The following is a 19,887-nucleotide window of genomic DNA, read 5'->3' on the forward strand; positions in this document are numbered from 1 at the left end:
GTGAATGATTAAACAGTGTGTTCAATAAAGACATGAAAAGTGCAACTGTTTGTGTTACTAGTTTAGGCGGATTGTATTTATTATTGTGACTTAGATGAAGATCAGACCACATTTTACGAGTAATTAATGCAGAAAACCAGGTAACTGCAAAGGGCTCACAAACTTTTTCTTGCACTGTAGATGCAGGTTGTAATATTGTATGCATAGTGTACATGCGGTGGGCTTTAGGAAGTTGTGCACCTCCTGGATAAAAACAGTCTGTCACCCTATTTGTGGAACTCTATTGTATTTGCTTTTTACAAGCTGAACTGATGTTTGAAGTAGTTTCATTAGAATTGTAGCCTGTTCATCCGTACATCAGACTGTACATTGCGTAAGCTATTTTCTCCTAAAGTTGTGCAACCTGTAGCACTGTATATTGTCTAAATTGCTGTGAATGTTTACAGTGCAGTAGCTGTGCTGTACAAAGTTGTTCAGGCCAATTGTGTTCCCACAATGCTTGTTCCTATTCTGTATGTGCCCTTGAAATATCTTAACTGTTTCTCATTTTTCCCTTGTTGCTTGCTATCCCATTAACCGTACTGATCTCCAGACAATGCTCACTTTCAAAATTCCCAGGTACCTTTTCAACCTGGATTATAACATCCAATCCCAGGCCTTGGTGATCACTTAAAACTCCCCAAATTTGGTGTCAGTTGAAGAATGTGGTTAGAGAAAGAACTGAGTAAAACTTGTTTGTGTGTAATGTGAAGATGCAGTTGATAATGAACTGCAACACCCCCACCCCTCCCAAACACCACACATGCAATCCTTCACCATTATCTCCTTCTGGGGAGAGGGGTCAAATTGTGCAAGGGCTCTTTCAGGGAGAGGCAAAACATTTTGGAACTTAACAAATTTTCAAAGGTTCATTCATTATCAAAGTATATAACTCTGAAATTCTTCTGGGTAGCTGTGAAACCAAGAAAGAAAAGAAAGGCCTCCAAGATCATCCCTCCAAGTCCTCCCTCTCTGCACAAAAAAATGAACAAAAATGTAACAGGCACATCAACCCCCAAATCCCTCCTCTGCACCAAAAAATGAATAAGATCAGGTGAAAATCAGAGCACAAAAAAAAAATATATAACCAGAAAAAGTCTGCAGTCCAGGTCCACATTCAAAACGCAGAAAACCTGGGCAACATTCTCTGAGCACAGTGGCAGGCTCTGATAGCGTAGCAGAGTGATCCTCAGTGATCAAAAGGCAGGCAGCCAGTAAGGTATCACCTTTCTTGATTAAATACATGAAAAGCAAATTCCCATGGGTGCTCTTTTAAAGAGCAACCACCACTCCCCTTATCCTGAAAACATCATTGGATGAATGTTGCTAAAGCTGATTTAATCATTGATAACCTTTGCTGCTTGTAGGGCTTAGCTATGTTTAATTTGAAGCCATAATTACCAATGTTACAAGCATTGACTACACTTCACCAAAATGCTTCACAGGTCAAAAATAATTCTGAAATGGGGTGAGTGAAGTGTCTATCACAAGAGAAGTGGAAATTTTTTGGTTTCTTAAGAAAAATACTTTTCATTAAATTGCATGTGTAATTCAGTACATTTGTACACTACCATTCAAGATGCAACATAGAGAATCCACTTATGTACAAGATTTGTATTATATCACCATGTAATTTCTTTCACATACTTTCCTTGTTTGGACTGTCCAACAGGTAATCACACAAACTTTTCTAATTGGCGGGTGAAGTAGCACAGTGCATCAGAATGAAACACCCACGGGTAGCCTTTTGATATTTTTCTTCCCAATGCAATGCTCCTTCCTCCCTCTTCAAGTTTGTACTTTTCACTCTGGGTAACTGCATGCCCCAGAGAAATAACACAAGTAGGTGTGTTTTTGAAAGTAAGATGCCCTCCATTCCCACTAAACGTGTTCATTTTGCAGTGTTGTTCACTCAGCACCATGAAAAGGATGGTGTTAAATGCCTTAGAAAGCTTTAAGCTGGACAGCTCTCCAGGGCCTGATGAGACATATCCCTATGATGCTATCAGTGCCAAGGGTTGGTGATGCTGGAGCTCTGAAAGAGATTTTCAAATCTTTACTTGACAACAAGTACAATATTTTTATTTGAGTAGTTTAACTGGGATAAGCCTAGTAATTACAAGTCTAAGGAAGTTTTTTGGGGATGGGAGGGAGTGTATTAAATTCTAGAGGGTAGAATCTAAACTCAATAAGTTTGGATTGATGAGGGCAGTCTGGTTGATACAGTCTACATAGGCATCAGCTATACCTTCATAACAATTATGTGGTATGGTCCAAAAGTTAGAACCAAGGAATCCCAAGCAAGTTGCATATTGGATCCAAGATGAGGATACTGTGAAGCAAAGGGTGATAGTGGAAGGCCTAGGAACTTGCAGCTGCTCACGCTTTCCACCTTTAACCCCTTAGTGAGGACCGCTATGTTTTTCCCAACTTTCTCTTCCTAAAGTCCACAATTAATTGCTTAGTCTTGCTGACATTGAGAGCAAGGTTGTAGTTGTGACACCTGCTGATCTATTTGAACTCCTGTGCACCACCTCATTGCCATCTGAGTTGGTGTTGCCACAACAATGCTGATGTCACCATCTACTTATTTGATCCAATCCTACAGTAATACCTTTTTTAAAAAAATATATATTCTCTCTAACTTGCTCCATACTCGATCTTTCTTCTGCATACCGGGTGCAATTCATAGCAGCCAATTAACCTCCTTTGAGATATGGGAGGAAATGGGAGCACCCAGAGGACATCCATGCAAACACTGAGAGAATGTGCACGTTCCACACAGATAGCACCTGAGGTCAGGATGAATCTGGGTCTCTGGTGCTATGAGACAATAGCTGTACTCGTTATACCACTGTGTGTGATTGGTACATGCAGGTGATGCGAAAACTGTTGGTAATGATGAAGGTGAGGGTAATCTTAGACTACAGGGCAATTCTGATGTATTGGTAAAATGACTCAGCAATGGCTTTTGGAATTCACTCCCGTAAATTGTGAGTTGATTCCTTTTGGAAGGATAGGACATACAGAGAAAATAGTTTGGTCCACGGAAGTATTCTGTAGCAGCACCGGTAGTTATGAAGAGATGTAGGATGTGTTCCTTCATTAACAGAAATATAGAATATAAGGGCAGGATCGTACAACCTTGTCGGCTGGTGGCATAGTGGCATCAGCGTTGGACTTCGGAGCGAAGGCTTCTGAGTTCAAATCCAGCGGGCTCCCTTGCACGCTTTCCATACGTGCTGGATTGAGCGTTGAGCTAGCAACTCAGCCTCGTTAAAATAAGAAAGCCTGCTTAAAAACGCCGTCACGACAGCGTCCCGATGACTCCGCTCGGAGTTAAGGGCCGCCGCCTTCAAAAATCGTACAACTTTATTGCTTAGATCATATCCAGAGTATTGTGTGCACTTCTAACTTCTGAGGACAAGAGAATGCAGAAGTGGTTCTCTAGGAGGTTGCCTGGGATGCAGTATTATATTATTAGAAACTGGATAGGCTGGATATTTTTTTTTCTTGGAGTGGAAGAGATATGGGAGGACTAATTTTAAGGAGTGCAAAACTGAGAAACATGTAAAGGGTAGATTGCAGAGACTTGCTCAGAGTAGAGGCATTTTAAACTAGAGAGAATAGGTTTAAGGTAAGGGCTCGGAAGTTTAAAGGGGATCTGAGTAGTTTTTTCATTCAGTGGTTAGAATCTGGAGGGTACTGCTTGAAGGAGTGATGGATGCAGGATTTAAGGAGTATATAGATAAGTGCTTGAATTATCAGAACAATGAAGTTTGCAGACTGAGTGCTGGAGGATAGCATTTGTGCAGCTGTGCACTCAATAGTCAGCAGAGATGTAGTGAGCTGGAGAGTATGTAAGTTTTAGTATTTGCTGTTGTGAAAGTGCTGGGAGTACACAGGACATGACACACCTTTGTGTGTTTCGTTAAGGGTGGTGGTATAAGCTGTGTAAGTGGAAGCATTGTGTTGATAGAACAAATGAGCAATGTTTGTTAACTTGGCCAATATCTGGACTTCCACTCTGAATTTAAAAGTGATAGGACCTGATCAAGTGAAGAATTAATGGACATTGAAGGTGAAGTAGATGTCTATGTCATTAGGGTCGTAGACCGATATGAAAATCACAGATAGGAAAATTATTAAAAGTCCTAATCTCTATATCATGGAAATTAGAGCTTAAAGAAGAAATACTTGTACATATACCAAATGCTTTAGTTGCAACTTTTTAGCAATAGCAATTCATGCTTCATGAAGATTTTTTTGTGTTCTATCAGTTTTTGATAACTAAAGGACGTAGGAAAAATGTGGATGCGTGGAACTGGATCATAGGTTTGCCTTGACTTTAAATAAATTGCACTCAAGGATTTAATTGTATTATTCTGATTCTGTGTGCTCTCCATCATGTCATTAATTTAAAACTGATTGTCTGTAATATTTGATAGTTATGGTTGAAATGGTGATACTGTGTCTCCACTGTGTTAGAATTTGATTGTTACGTTTTTCCAATGTTTTCTGGTATGGTCTTTAAAACGTAATTAGGCCAGTAGCTTTTGTTTGCTTGTAACAGTGTGTGTCGGTGGTCTTCATGGTGATGTCAAATGTGTCATTGTTTTAGATTATTTAATTCAGTTTAAATAGTTTCACTGTTGGAAGCATTTTAAAATCTACTGGAGACATTGGCAAATTTCATATGTGGTTAGTATATGAAATGAGGCTGCTAGAGGAAGTGGTTGAGGCAAGTATATTAACAACATTTAAAACTTATTTAGACAGGTGCATGGTTTAGGGGGAAAAAAATTTGCTTTTTTTTTGTTTGAGAGCGCAGAATAGGCCCTTCTGACCCCTCGAGCCACGCCACCCAGCAATTCCACTGATCCAACCCTAGCTTAATCACCAAGTCCAACTCTTCGCTTTCGTGTGTGGCTCAGCTACTAGGCCTGTTGGAACTGTTTCTGCTGACAAGTAAAGGGGCAAAGGCCGACTACTGGCACCTCAAAACCAGTTGCTTTGGGCAGGTGGGGCTTGTCAGCCTTGGACAGCAACCTGCCTATGAGGAAGGAAACAATGATTTTAAACCTCCACTGCCTTGTGGCCATACCCACCCATGGGAGTAAATCCAGAGGAAGAAATCCGGAGCCAGGGTCCCTAAGGCAGTTTGATGTTGTTTACAACTTCACTCTGGCAACCTCTGCTACGACACTGGTGCCAGGCTGTATCGGTGCTTGCCCTTCCCTTGGACTAAATCAGTGACGTGGAGAGGGGGAACCTGCTGCATGGGCAACAGCAGGTTCTTCAAACCTTCCCATCCAGGCTTGCACCCTGGAAAGGGCACAGTCCACCGGAGGTGCAAACCCATGATTCCCTGGGATTGACAGCTGCCTAACAATCATGGGACAATTTCCATTGACCAATTAACCTACCAATTGGTTCGACTTTGGACTGTGAGAGGAAACCAGAGCAGGAAACGCGCATGTTTACGGGGAGAATGTTCCTTATAACCAGCGGTAAGAATTGAACTGGTACTGTAAAGTGATGTGCTAACCATTACGCTACTGTGCTACTTAGATGGGAATCTTGGTCAGCGTGAACCAGTTTGGCCGAAGAGTATGTTTCTGTGTTCTATGACTCTAACAAAGTTCCATCCCATGATACTTTGACCATCAAAGTCTCTCAATACATTTCAAGGCAGGACTTCCTCACTGAACTGCCTGAAGCCCCAACTATATCCAGTGCATGCGATTGGATTGTGAATGACAAGTGAGAAGTTAAAAATGGGCATGTATATTTATTTCACATAATTAGATGAAGCACTGTCGTTTCCTATAAAGAAAATTTGAAACTGCCCAAAAAGGCAGTGGATGTTTGGCTCCATGAACTTATTTATGAATAACATTAAGATTTTTATTGACCTGGATGTTTGTTTGGAGCTGAGTCGTATCATTGCATCCAGATTGCTAGAAGTTCTTTATGCTGTAAAGTTTTCTTGCATAACTGAAGCAAGTCTAAATTTTTTTCTTCATTACTAGTTCCTTAGACTTGCACCCAAAGTGTCCTCAAGCTCATCTTAAAACATTAAGGAACTCACGTAATGAAACTGGTCTACATTTCCCACCCTAATTGGCTGCTCAGTCCCTCCAGGTCTATTTTTACCCTTCATAACCTGAAAGTGATGGCATGGTGGGTAGCAGCTGGGGCTTCAGGCTGTGTTATGAAGAAGATCTGGTCCAAATTTCCTGAGATATTTTAACAGCCAATGTATCCAGAGGTGATGCTGCTTGTGAAAGTTACCAGTGACTTCAGTAGGTTTTAAATATCGCAAGCATTCAATGTTTTCTGAAAGTTAGTAAAAACTGAAGGAAATAATTTTTTAAAATTTGGTTGTTCAAATTACAAAAGTTTGGTAAAGCACACAAAATACACAGATAATCTGACATAGAATAATGCGTAAAAATGTATCTGCCTTGTTTAATCCTCTTTACATTCACTGGGTTGTGGATCTGATGCTGGGTCTATAGGATCCATTTAGGAGTTTCTTCAGTAATTTTGGCTTGAGTTTCCAGCTACATAACTCCACTTTATTAACGTTCAATTTGAATTTGTTGTGTACTTGTCAGTCTTACTAAATCTCTAAAACCTTTGCTATTATTTCTCTTATTAAAAAGCCCATCAGAAGCCACTCACTCTCTGCAATTATTGACTTTTTAAAAATTTGATGAGAGTAGGAGCATCTCCATTGCACTATTGGGTTATGCTCCATCTTATCACGTAATTGAATATGGTACAGTTTGTTTTCTCACCTCACCAATGGCACACAGTCAATAACCTGTCTGATCATTCCCTACTTGGTTGTGTTTCTCATGAATCTCTTTGACCTTTTGATATCATAGTTCACCTCAAGTCTTTTCTGTAGTGTGCATCTTGTGCAGTGCTCTCCCAGATGCATGTTCTCTATTTATTATTTATTTAGAGATGCAGTGCGGAATAGGCCCTTCAAGCCCTTCGAGTGGCACCGACTGGCATCCCACAAGTTTAGCCTAATCAATGGGCAATTACCAATGACCCTACTAACTGGCACATCTTTGAACTGTAGGAGGAAACCAGAGCAGCTGGAGAAAACCCACACATTCCACAGGGAGGATGCATGTTCTCCTTATAGATGACGTTGGACTTGAACTCTGATTTTCGACCTCTGGAGTTGTAGTAGCATCATAACCACAGGGCTACTGTGGCACACCTTATCAAAATCAGGTTTAATAGCACTATTAAGTACAATAAATAGCATATATTGTGAAATTTGTTGTTTTGCAGCAGCAGTACAGTTGCGAGAAAAAGTTTGTGAATCTTTTGCAAGCATCTGGCTTTCTGCATTAATTACTCATAAAATGTGATCTAATCTTCATCTAAGTCACAATAATAGACAAACACAGTCTGCTTAAGCTAAAAACATACAAACAATTGCACATCATCTCGTCAGTACTGAGTACACCATTTAAATAATCACAGTCTAGGTTCAAAAAAGCCATTTGAACCTCTGGGGTAATGACGTCTACAAAAGCTATTTGGAGTCAGATGGTCCAATCAGTGAGATGAGATTGGAGGTGTGGGTTGTAGATGTGCCCCGCCCTATAAAAAAGACACACAAAGTCAGGTTACAGATCTGAGTCAGGCTCTTCTCAAGAAAGATCTGTTTATTTGCACCATGCCGTGAACAGAATGACTTTCAGAGGACCTTAGAAGAATAATTGTAGAGATTCATGAAGCTGCCAAAGGCTACAAAAGCATTTCCAGAGACCCGAGTGTTCATCAGTCCGCACAGTAAGAGAAATTGTCTTCAAATGGAATTCAGTACTGTTGCTACTCTCCTTAGAAGTGGGAGTCCTGCAAAGATCACACCAAGAGCACAATGTGCAATGTTGAAGGAGGTGAAAAAGAATCCAACAGTAACAGTAAAAGGCCTGCAGAAATTTCTAGAACTTGCTAAAGTCTCTTCGTCTGTCCACTATAAGAAAACCACTGAACAAGAATGGTGCTCATGGAAGGACGCTATGGAGGAAACCACTGCTGTCCAAAAAAAAAAAGCATTGCTGCATGTCTCAAGTTCGTAAAAGACCACCTAGATGTTCCGGAACGCTTCTGCGACAATGTTCTGTGGACAGTTGAGACAGAAGTTGAACTTTTTGGCAGAAATGCACACCACTATGTTTGAAGGAAAAAGAGCAATGCATACCAGCATCAAAACCTCGTCCCAACTGAAGCATGGTAGAAGGAGTATCATGGCTTGGGGCTGTTTTGCTGCCTCAGGGCCTGGACAGCTTGCAGTTGTTGAAGGAACAATGAATTCAAAATTTTATCAAAACATTTTACAGGAGAATGTTAAGGTAGCAGTCCATAGAAGTTGGTTGATGCAAAAAGAAAATGATCCGAAAGACAAGAGTAAATCAACAAGAGAATGGTTTAAAAAGAAAATTTGTGTTTTGTTGGAGTCCAGACCTTAACCCAGTTGAGATACTGTGACATGACCTGAAGAGGGCTGTTCATGTAAGGTATCCCTGAAACTGATGAACTGAAACAAATTGTGTATGGAGGAATGGTCTAAAATTCTTCCTCGCCATTGTGCAAGTCTGACCAGCAGCTACAGGAAACGTTTGGTGCAGGTTATTGCTGCTAAAAGAGGTTCTACCAGTTATTAAATACAAGGATGCACATGATTTTTCCAGCCTAGATTGTGAATGATTTAAACAGTGTGTTCAATAAAGACATAAAAGTATAATTCGTCCCCCCCATCCCTCCCCACTGATCCCTAGGCGACTCCCTTGTCCATTCGTCCCCCCCATCCCTCCCCACTGATCTCCCTCCTGGCACTTATCCTTGTAAGCGGAGCAAGTGCTACACATGCCCTTACACTTCCTCCCTTACCACCATTCAGGGCCCCAGACAGTCTTTCCAGGTGAGGCGACACTTCACCTGTGAGTCGACTGGGGTGATATACTGCGTCCGGTGCTCCCGATGTGGCCTTCTATATATTGGCGAGACCCGATGCAGACTGGGAGACCGCTTTGCTGAACACCTACACTCTGTCCGCCAGAGAAAGCAGGATCTCCCAGTGGCCACACATTTTAATTCCACATCCCATTCCCATTCTGACATGTCTATCCACGGCCTCCTCTACTGTAAAGATGAAGCCACACTCAGATTGGAGGAAAAACACCTTATATTCTGTCTGGGTAGCCTCCAACCTGATGGTATGAACATCGACTTCTCTAACTTCTGCTAATGCCCCACCTCCCCCTCGTACCCCATCCGTTATTTATTTTTATACACACATTCTTTCTCTCACTCTCCTTTTTCTCCCTCTGTCCCTCTGACTATACCCCTTTTCCATCCTCTGGGTTCTCCCCCCCCCCCTCCCCGGACCTCCTGTCCCATGATCCTCTTATATCCCCTTTGCCAATCACCTGTCCAGCTCTTGGCTCCATCCCTCCCCCTCCTGTCTTCTCCTATCATTTTGGATCTCCCCCTCCCCCTCCCACTTTCAAATCTTTTACTAACTCTTCCTTCAGTTAGTCTTGACGAAGGGTCTCGGCCTGAAGCGTCGACTGTACCTCTTCCTAGAGATGCTGCTTGGCCTGCGCGTTCACCAGCAACTTTGATGTGTGTTGCTTGAAAGTACAATTGTTTGTGTGTTATTACTTTAGGCAGATTATGTTTGTCTATTATTGTGACTTAGCAAAATGCAGAAAACCAGGTTATTGCAAAGGGTTCACAGGCTTTTTCTTGCAACTGTACATTGCAATACATGTGCAGTATTAGGTTTATGCTGCACTTAGTGCTGTGGCCAAATAGTTCCACTTTGGTCTCATCTGATAACAAGACCTTCTTCCACATCTTTACAGTATCTTTTAAGAAATGCTTTGCAAAGTATTTAGGGCAAGGATATGCTCTTTTATTTTGCAGTATGTGTGGGATAAATCTTAATACTGAGCATCTCTCAGGTAGCACTATCCTTACTTCACAGAGTGGTGAATTTGTGGAATTCTCTGCCCAGGGAAATAGTTGAGGCTTCCTCACTAAATATATTTAAGATACAGTTAGATAGGTTTTTACATAGTAAGGAATTAAGGGTTATGGGAAAAGGCAGGTAGATGGAGCTGAGTTTACGGGACAGATCAGCCATGATCTTATCGAATGGCGGGGCAGGCTCGATGGCCAGATGGCCTACTCCTCCTATTTCTTATGTTCTTATGTACTATATAGTATGGTGGAGATAGCGTCTTACTATGGGGATGCTTTCAGCAGCAGGGAATGGAAATCTGGTCAGGATTGATCGGAAGGTGAATGCTGCTAAATACAGAGATCCTGGATAAAAACATGCCAGCCTCTGCTAGAAAGCTTGAACTGGTGAGGAATTGTGTCTTTCAGCAGAACAACAGACCAAATCACATTACCAAAGCAACCATGGAGTGGCTTCAAGTGAAGAAAATTGATGTCCTTGAGTGGCCCAGTCAGAGTCCTGACCTTACCCCATCAAACATTTCTGACAAGACCGCAAGATTGCTGCCGCTTCTCCCCAACTAACCTGGCATAGCTTGATCATTTTTGCAAGGAGGAATGAGCAAATTTTGCTCCATCATGTTGTACGAGCCTGATAGAGACGACTGGCTGTAATAGCTGAAAGAGGTGGTTCAACTAAGAACTGAGCAAAGGGGGATGAATAGTTTTGAACTACTGACATTGCAGTTTTTTGAATTTTTAGTTTTTCATGCTTTTCAATTTTCCCTGTTTTTTTGGGGCAGAAAGGAGCATATGATTCACAAATAAAAATTCTCAGTTAAATTGATCGAAGTCCCTGGTTGTAATACTTTGTGAACAAAGGATGGGAACGCTGAATACTTTTTAAAGCACATATACAAGGGGTGATTGATAAGTTCATGGCCTCAGCTAGAAGGAGTCAATTTTAGAAAACCTAGGACATTTATTTTTCAACATAGTCCCCTCCTACATTTACACACTTAGTCCAGAGGTCGTGGAGCATACGGATCCCTTCTTTGTATAAGTCGCTGTCTTGGACCTCCAGAAGTGGTCCACAGCAGGGGTGATTGATAAGTTCGTGACCTAAGGTAGAAGAAGATGAGTTATTAACTTCAAACTTTCTGCATAATCACTCAGAGTTGAACTGCACATGCATGTAATGAGAGCTGTATAACTCTATTGACATTAAGATTGATTTCTCTGAACTCTCCCTCACTTCTTTCCTCTTCCATTGCTTTTATACAAATTAGCCATTAGATTCCAAGATCTGGATGAATGAGTTTAACTGGCAAAGTTTAGTGATTTTCTCTTGTCCATCGACACCTTTAAGCATCTGAAATTCTTTAACCTACTCCTCCCACCTCCTGTTTCTCCAACCCTTTCATCTGGGCTCATCCAAACCAGTGAATATCCATCTTATTCATTTGTACTTTTCTTTCCCTATTTCATTGTTCTGTGATCTATCCCTCTTAATACTCACAAAGTGCTGCTGTTAGACCCCTCTGCCATTTTCTTTTCCCCCCTCATCTGTCTGATTTCTTCAGTCACTTATATTACTATCTAATCCTCTTAATGCATTCTGATTTCAGTAGATTTTTTTTCTTTCTCAATCATACTTCCTGTAGCACTCTGTGGGCCCAATATGCACAGACTGCAATGTACTGTTTTATATTGTGTCCACAGGATAGCATTTAGTCTAAAATTAATTAGAAGCTATTCCACAGTTTGCCATATGAAATGCCTATGTCAGAAGCATTATTAAGAAATGAAACCCTGATTTATTTCACAACTCGAAATACAGACACAGACCATAAAACTGAGGCAAAGAGTAGTAAGGTCTTGGGATTGTCTGGATTACAGTGTTGGCTGTCTTGAGGTGAATTGGAGTGGACAGAACCCCATGTCCTGACATGGTGTTCCACTGGACCTTGTGGCAGGCTAGTGCAGACATTGCAGGGGCCCTGGCAGCAATGTTCCCTCTAAGGTGTGCATGTGTACATGCTCACAAAAGGATTTAAACTGCATACACGTTGGTGTCACTGGGCAAAAAATTGCACAGCAGAAGATTTTTGCGCAGATTTTTCATTACAAATCAGAGGGAAGGTTGTCTGGCAAAAATATTTAAACTGTCCTTAGCCATGAGTGAGATGCCAGAGGACTGGAGAATAGCTACTGTTGTTCTGTTGTTTAAGAAAAGCTCTAAGAGTAAGCAGGGAAATTACAGGCTCATAAGCCTGACATCAATTGTGGATAAATATTGGAAGGTATTCTAAGGGACAAGATAGACATGTCCAATTAAAAATAGTCAACATGGCTTTATGCATCACAGGTCATGTCTAACTATCTTTTAGAGTTTTTTTTTTTGAGTATTATCAAGAAGTCCCACATGGGAGACTGGCCTAGAAGGTTAAGTGGCTTGGTTTTTGGAATGAAGTGTTCATTTGGCTTAGTGGGAGAAGCCAGGGAATGGTAGTAGATGGTTGTCTCTCTGACTGAAGGCCTGTAACTAATGTACTGCAGGAATCAGTGCTGTGTCCATTGTTATTTATCATTTATATTAGTAATGTAGATGATAATATGGTAAACTGGATTAGCAAATTCTTTGACACAAAGATTGGGGGTGTAGTTGATGGAGAGGAATGCTGTCAAGGCAGATAAACGTGAGGTGTTGCATTTTGAGTGGACAAAGCAGGGTAAGCCTTGTACGGTGAATGGTAGGCCACTGAGTTAGAACAAAGGGATCTACAGTTCTTTTAATGTGGCATCACAGGTAAATTGGGTCATAAAGAGAGCTTTAGCACATTGGTCTTTACAAATCAGGGCATTGAGTATAGGAGTAGGAATGTTACTTTGAAGTTGTATAAGACATTGGTGAGGCCAAATGTGGAGTATCATAGGTTTATTTAGAGGTCATAGGCATAGGCTGAAGGGTGAAATATTTAAAGGGAATATGAGGGAAATCTTCTTCACTCGGATGCTGGTTCAAGTGTGGAATGAACTGCCAAAGGAAATGGTAGTTGTGTTTCAGTTTGTAATGTTTGAGATCTTTGGATAGGTACATTGATGAGAGAGGTACTTTTCTTTCTCTTGCCACTCCAAACCTGTACTGAAATAGCATTGAACAAAGCCTGAAAACAGCTGAGCTGCTGAACTTCAGTGAGTCAGGTAGCATGTCTGAAGGGAAATGTACAGTTGATATTCCTCCAGCTTCTCATTTATTACTAAAATCTTGTTCTTTGGATTTTAGATTGTGAATGTTCTTAATTTGAAGATAAGGCTGGTATGTACTATTTCTAAAGCGATTGCTATCTGGATTAGTTCTTCACATTTACTTGTGTTTTATTTTCACTTGGGGAGGTAGTTCTAGATTGTCTTATAAATGGAGGCCAAGGCCTGGACATTGGAATCGTTGCAAACTCTGTGAAAGAGCGTACAATTGATTGTGTCGATTGTGATAAAAGAAATCCTGGCTGTTTCAGACTGTAACCCGGAAAGCAGAATGTCATTATATGCCAAAATGTCATGGTACTGTCATGTTAACAAATGTGCATTATCCCACAAGAGGGCCTCAGATCTCAACTTTTGGACTGTTGCCTTTTGATTTTTTTCCTCCTCTGGTTCTCCATTTCTAACTGCAATATGCATCTCTTGCATTCTGATATTCTTTAACCAGGATTGCTTCTGAACATTTGCATGGCCATATTAGCAGCTACATTGCACCCTAATCCATTAATCCTGTCTCTGTTAGGTGCCTCATCTTTCCTTTCTTTGCTTCTTTCCACTCATTTCCTCCCAATGCATTCTGGTCTTTATCCCTGTTGCTTTGTTATCTTGTCTTCACATCTGACATTACATCATTCACTGTTACATATGTGCTCAGTGTTTTCTGTATGTGCAATGCTGCTCTTCTACAACGTGGTTGAATATGATCCACCCAGCTTTATTTCTTGTTCTAATGGCAGTTGATATGTAAATTCTTCCCTTTCTTTGTTAACTTCCTTTTTTTCAAGGTTTCAGTGCCATTCAAACTCAGTTGTTATTATCCTTGCAAGTGCTGTAGGTTCTATCAAAGAAAAAGCTTTGGCCAAGCTCCCAGATATTATCATTGATAGATAAAACAAAATACCACAGAGTGCAATAAATATAAGCTAAAGAAATTGAAAAAACTTGCAAATAACTGAAATGAGGAGAAATATATTTTCATTGTTATCCAATATATCAAAAGTTACTAACATTAATGCAACCAGTGTGCAGATAAACACAAAGTTATGTTGTGCACAGATCGTACCCCAAAGCACCCCTCGCAGTCGATTTTTGGACAAAAGAGAACACCAAGTTCTGCCTCCAAAACCAAAGACAAAGTAAATAAGAGAAATGAGCGTGGAGAGACACGACTTCACCGAGCTGCCATTCGTGGAGATGCACGTCGCATTAAAGAACTCATAAGTGAAGGTGCAGATGTAAATGTGAAAGACTTTGCAGGTAATAGAAGCATTAAGTGAATAGTCTTTTCTTTTGAAAACTTAGTATGAGAGAAATGTAAGTGATGCAGCAATTTAACCATTACCAAGAAGCAGTAGGAGGAGAAAGGTGGGAAAATGTGTTATTGAATCATATATGATAATCTGAAATAAATGGCAGGTATCTGGTTTATTTCTAGCACCACATTAACACTTTTAGCTAGAGATTTTATCTTGTATTTTCCTGATTCAGATTTGTTAATGTTGAAAAGTTTAGAAAATGATCTATGCTAAAGACACTTGTTGAGGTAAAAATCCATTTTCTTTAACGTCATATATTTGAATTCTATCCAATCGTGCTTTAGCCAGTTTTAAAAAGAAAAAGCAGCTTGCTCTTAATGATATGTATACGTTAATGTTATGAGACAAATCTGCATTCAGTGTTCTACATGGGCTAAAGTTATTTAAATTTTTTTTTATCAAATAAACATTATTACCTGTTTTTTTTTAAATGGAGGGTATCATCAGTGCCAATATGAACAGTTTAGAAGAAATGTATTAGATAATCAAAGTGTATATTTACTTTAATCACAGTAGCTGATAAGCTAAGAATTTGTTAACACAGGGGATCCTGTAGATGCTGGAAAGCCTGAAGAGCGCAAATTTCTAAGGAACACAGCAAGCCAGGGGAATAAACAGTTGATATCTTGGACCGAGCCCCTTCATTAGGACAGGAAAGGAAGGGTGGTGGAAGGAAGAATATGAAGGTAAGGGGAGGGGAAGAAGTACAAGCTGGCAGGTGAGAAGTGAAACCAGGTGAGGGGGAAGGTGGGTGGAGGGGGAGGTGAAGTAAGAAGGTGGGAGGAGGATAGCTTGAAGAGGTAAAGAGTTGAAGAAGGAATCCGATAGGAGAGGTCAGTGGGCCATGGAAGAAAGGGAAGGAGGAGGGGAACCAGAGATGATCGTCAGACGGAGTGAGAAGGTAAACTGAATGGGGAATGGAGGAAGAGGGGAGGGAGGTGTAATTACTGAAAGTTCTGGAAATCAATGTTCATGCCATCAGGTTGGAGGCCACCCATGGCCTATTTGTGGCAGTAGAGAAGGCCATGGACAGGCATGTCAGAAAGGGAATTGGAAGTTGACTTGAAATAGGTAGCCATGGGAAGGTCCCTTTTGCAGTGGATGGAGCGAAGTTGCCTAATGAAGTAGTCCCTCAATCTGCATCATTGATGTAGTGGAGGCTGCACTGAGAGCACTGGATACAACAGCTATCTTGTCAAACTTGCAGAGAAGTATCATCTCAACTTGAAGGACTGAGGCCCTGAATGGTGGTGAGGTAAGAGATGTAGAGGCAGGTGTAGTCCTTGGCACACTCGCAGTGATAAGTGCCAGGAGGGAAATAAGTGGGGAGGGACAAGTGGACTACGCAGTCACGTAGGGAGCAATCCCTACGGGAAGTAGGGAGGCGGGAGGGAGAGATCTGCATCAAAATAGGATCTCATTGTAGATGGCAGAGGTTATGGAGAATGATGTGCTGGGTACAAGGTTCGTGTGGTGGTAGATAACGACAAGGGGAACCAGGGAAGCTAGGAAGTTGAACGTTGTGGTTGTATGAAGATGCTTTTTGTTTATTTAACTTTTCAAATTAATTAATCTTAACTGTGAAGTGTTTAACTCTATCCCTAACTGGTAACCTGTAACCATCCATAACCACATGCGCCTCCACCCCAGTCCAACGTGCACCACAAAAGAAACCACAGTGTTGGAATTCTTCATAATTCCAAGTATATCTGCTTTTTCACCTTTCTAGCAACTGAGTCTTTTGGCATAATGCCACTAGATAGATAATACAAAGCAATGTTGGTATAAGTACTAACAAAGACCATGTGGAAAACATAAGTAGCAAATAACAATGAAAATGAGAATCTCAGAAGATGAAAATAGCAAACATGTGCCTAATGAAGCAATTGTTCTATTGCCCTTAAACTTGCACCTAAATCCTAATTTATTGAAAAAAAACCGCTAAAGCTACTGTGACTATTTGTTAAAATAAGATATGCTGAGTCTGAATAAGCAAGTAATGTTTATCAGGATATTTAAGGGTTGTCTTGATTTATTTTCAGGTTGGACCGCTCTGCATGAAGCATGTAATAGGGGTTACTATGATGTTGCTAAGCAACTCCTTGCAGCAGGTGCTGAGGTCAATACAAAAGGCTTAGATGATGATGCACCTCTCCATGATGCAGCTAACAATGGTCACCGCAAGGTCTGTTCAGGTTGATAGTTATGTTGAAGGTTTTGTTATTTGATTTTGATAGATGCATTGATTATTAATAGAATTCTAATTACAACTACTAAGGAAGGTGTCATGTAGAATATCTTCATTTCTGTGCTGATTGGAAATATTTTTAACAGTATTTGAACCTCTGTATCGTCTTCCTTCCCTCATCTATACTTCCCACTAAAATGTCTTCACCAATTTATATATTATTTAAGCACCTCAGCGTTGTGATTTGCCAATAGTGTATCTCAAAAGTCTTCCCAATCACCGTTTTACATAATTTTGTGCATGAACTTTATTTCCAACAATCACATTATTGGAACATGAATATTAGCTGAGGTACAAAGTTTGCCTAAGGTAGAAATTTGCAGATGCAAATTCTTCTGTAATGCTACATTGACATTTGTTAATAGTAAATTTGCTATTGTGTTAAAGGAAAAAAAATTAAGATTAGACTTATTTGGGTAAAAGATGGATTTATTTTTTTCCGTGCTTGGGATATGGTGTCTCTGGCAAGGCCAGTGTTTCATTCCAGACTCTCTGAAAAGGTGGCAGTGAACCAGTACACCATTATTACCATTAGGCAAGAAATTCTGGGAAGAAGTCAAAAAGTAAGACCTCAAAGGTGGTAGTCTCTTGATTATTCAAGTGTTGGTAGGAATAGTAGTAGAAAGATTGCATTGATTAATGTGCGGTTTAAGACATGGTTCAGTGGGAAGGGCTTCTAATGCTTGGCACATGGGGAGCACCAGCAGATCTATTCAAGGTGAATGGCATTAACCCAACAGGGCTCCGATTATTGCTCTAGTGGGGAGGTTCACTTGTGTGGTCAAGGAGGCATATGCTAACACGGCAGTGGCTATGTACTGCCATAACACAACAGAAAAGAAGAATAAGGAATGGAAATGGAATAAAAGGGAAAGCTGCTGTGTTCCACCAACGTTTTGTATGTGTTGCTTAAAAGGGAAGTAGCTTGGTTTTGTAAGTGAGCAGACTAAGACACTGAAAATGCAAACAAAAATAATGTGGGTTTAAAATGTACATATGCAAACACAAAACTGAAGTTGAATACATTAGTGAGGTAAGGGCAATCTTGCCAACTAAAACATTCAGCCCTTTGAGCTAGCACCGCCATTCACTGTGATCATGGCTGATCATCCACAATCAGTACCCCGTTCCTGCCTTCCCCCCCATATCCATTGACTCCGCTATCATTAAGAGCTCTATCTAACTCTTTCTTGAAAGCATCCAGAGAATTGGCCTCCACTGCCTTCTGAGGCAGAGCATTCCACAGATCTCTCTGGGTGAAAAAATTTTTCCTCAACTCTGTTCTAAATGGCCTACCCCTTATTCTCAAATTATGGCCTCTGGTTCTGGACTCACCCAACATCGGGAACATGTTTCCTGCCTCTAGCGTGTCCAATCCCTTAATAATCTTATATGTTTCAATCAGATCTCCTCTCATCCTTCTAAATTCCAGTGTATATAAGCCCAGTCGCTCCAATCTTTCAACATATGACAGTCCCGCCATCCTGGGAATTAACCTCGTGAACCTACACTGCACTCCCTCAATAGCAAGAATGTCCTTCCTCAAATTTGGAGGCCGAAACTGTACACAATACTCCAGGTGTGGTCTCACCAGGGCCCTGTACAACTGCAGAAAGACCCCTTTGCTCCTATACTCAACTCCCCTTGTTATGAAGGCCAACATGCCATTAGCTTGCTTCACTGCCTGCTGTACCTGCATGCTTACTTTCAGTGACTGATGGACAAGGACACCTCGATCTCGTTGTACTTCCCCTTTTCCTAACTTGACACCATTCAAATAGTAATCTGCCTTCCTGTTCTTGCCACCAAAGTGGATAACCTCACACTTATCCACATTAAACTGCATCTGCCATGCATCTGCCCACTCACCCAACGTGTCCAAGTCATCCTGCATTATCACGACATCCTCCGCATATTTCACACCGCCACCCAGCTTTGTGTCATCTGCAAACTTGCTAATGTTACTTTTAATCCCTTCATCTAAATCATTAATGTATATTGTAAATAGCTGGATTTACAATAATGGTGGAAAGAAAGAGCTGGAAGGAAGGGTGTTGGAACTGCATGGGAAAGTGTCAAAAGACAGGACTGGAATTGTGAAAACAGTGAAATACCGAAGAGGGAAGGGTTTGTGAATTGTGGTAGAATCATATTGGAGCTGGTGGAAATGTTGGATGGTGTCATTTTCCCAAATATTGATGGGAGCAATTTTAGAGTAAAAGTCAAAAAATAGTGAGCTTGTGAAATGCGTTTGAGAATTTCCTTGATCAGTATTTCTGACCAATTGATGGAGGTATTGAAATAAAAACACAGGTGCTGGAAATCTGAAATGGCGGAATGCTGACAACACTCAGCAGGTCAGGTGACATCTGTGGAAAAGAAATGTAATTAAGATTTTGGATCCAAGGCCTTCTGTCAGAATTGGGAAAGAGAGAAAACAGTTTTCAGTTGGAGGTAAGATTGGGAAAGAGATGGGTAAAACTAAAGAAATATCTTGGATAGGGAAAGACCAAATACATTAGTAATAGGTTGCGCTTATTTGTTTGTATTATATGTTGCTAATAACCGGGCTGTTGGACGTGTCTAAAAATCAGGCTATATTCATTGAGAGAGAAAAACTGAATGGAATTTACATACTCTAATGGTGTCTGGCAGAAATGGTCAATTCTAACAAAGAATAGATGGTGGAAAGAAAGCTGAAAGGAGGGGTGTTGGAGCTACATGGGAAAGTGTCAAAAGACAGGACTGGACCAGGAGGAGAGTAGACCATGGAATTGTGAAGGCAGTGAAATACCGAAGAGGGAAGGGTTTGTGAATTGTGGTAGAATCATATTAGAGCTGGTGGAAATTAATATTTGTACAGTTGTATTATGCCTCAAGTAAAGTTTTTAGACCAAAATTGCTGCTTTGATGTGTTTGATTAATTTCAAGAGCTCCTTAACTGTAAAATCAATACAAGTGGATTTTGATAAAATAAGTAAACACCATGCATTGAAAAGTTACACTGCTGTTTACATGATTAGC

General features: G+C 40.7%; 1 protein-coding gene across 1 annotated transcript in view; it reads left to right on the plus strand.

The window, feature by feature from the left end:
• ankrd11 (ankyrin repeat domain 11) overlaps nucleotides 1–19,887 on the plus strand; it is a 187,114-nt gene that overhangs the window by 126,508 nt on the left and 40,719 nt on the right. The window contains exons 6-7 of the mRNA XM_072279752.1: nucleotides 14,356–14,556; nucleotides 16,658–16,800. Coding sequence (XP_072135853.1) covers nucleotides 14,356–14,556; nucleotides 16,658–16,800 — 344 coding nt within the window. The remainder of the gene's footprint in view (nucleotides 1–14,355; nucleotides 14,557–16,657; nucleotides 16,801–19,887) is intronic.

This window comes from Mobula birostris, chromosome 15, assembly GCF_030028105.1.
Source record: "Mobula birostris isolate sMobBir1 chromosome 15, sMobBir1.hap1, whole genome shotgun sequence".
In the NCBI taxonomy this organism is placed as follows: Eukaryota; Metazoa; Chordata; class Chondrichthyes; order Myliobatiformes; family Myliobatidae; genus Mobula; species Mobula birostris.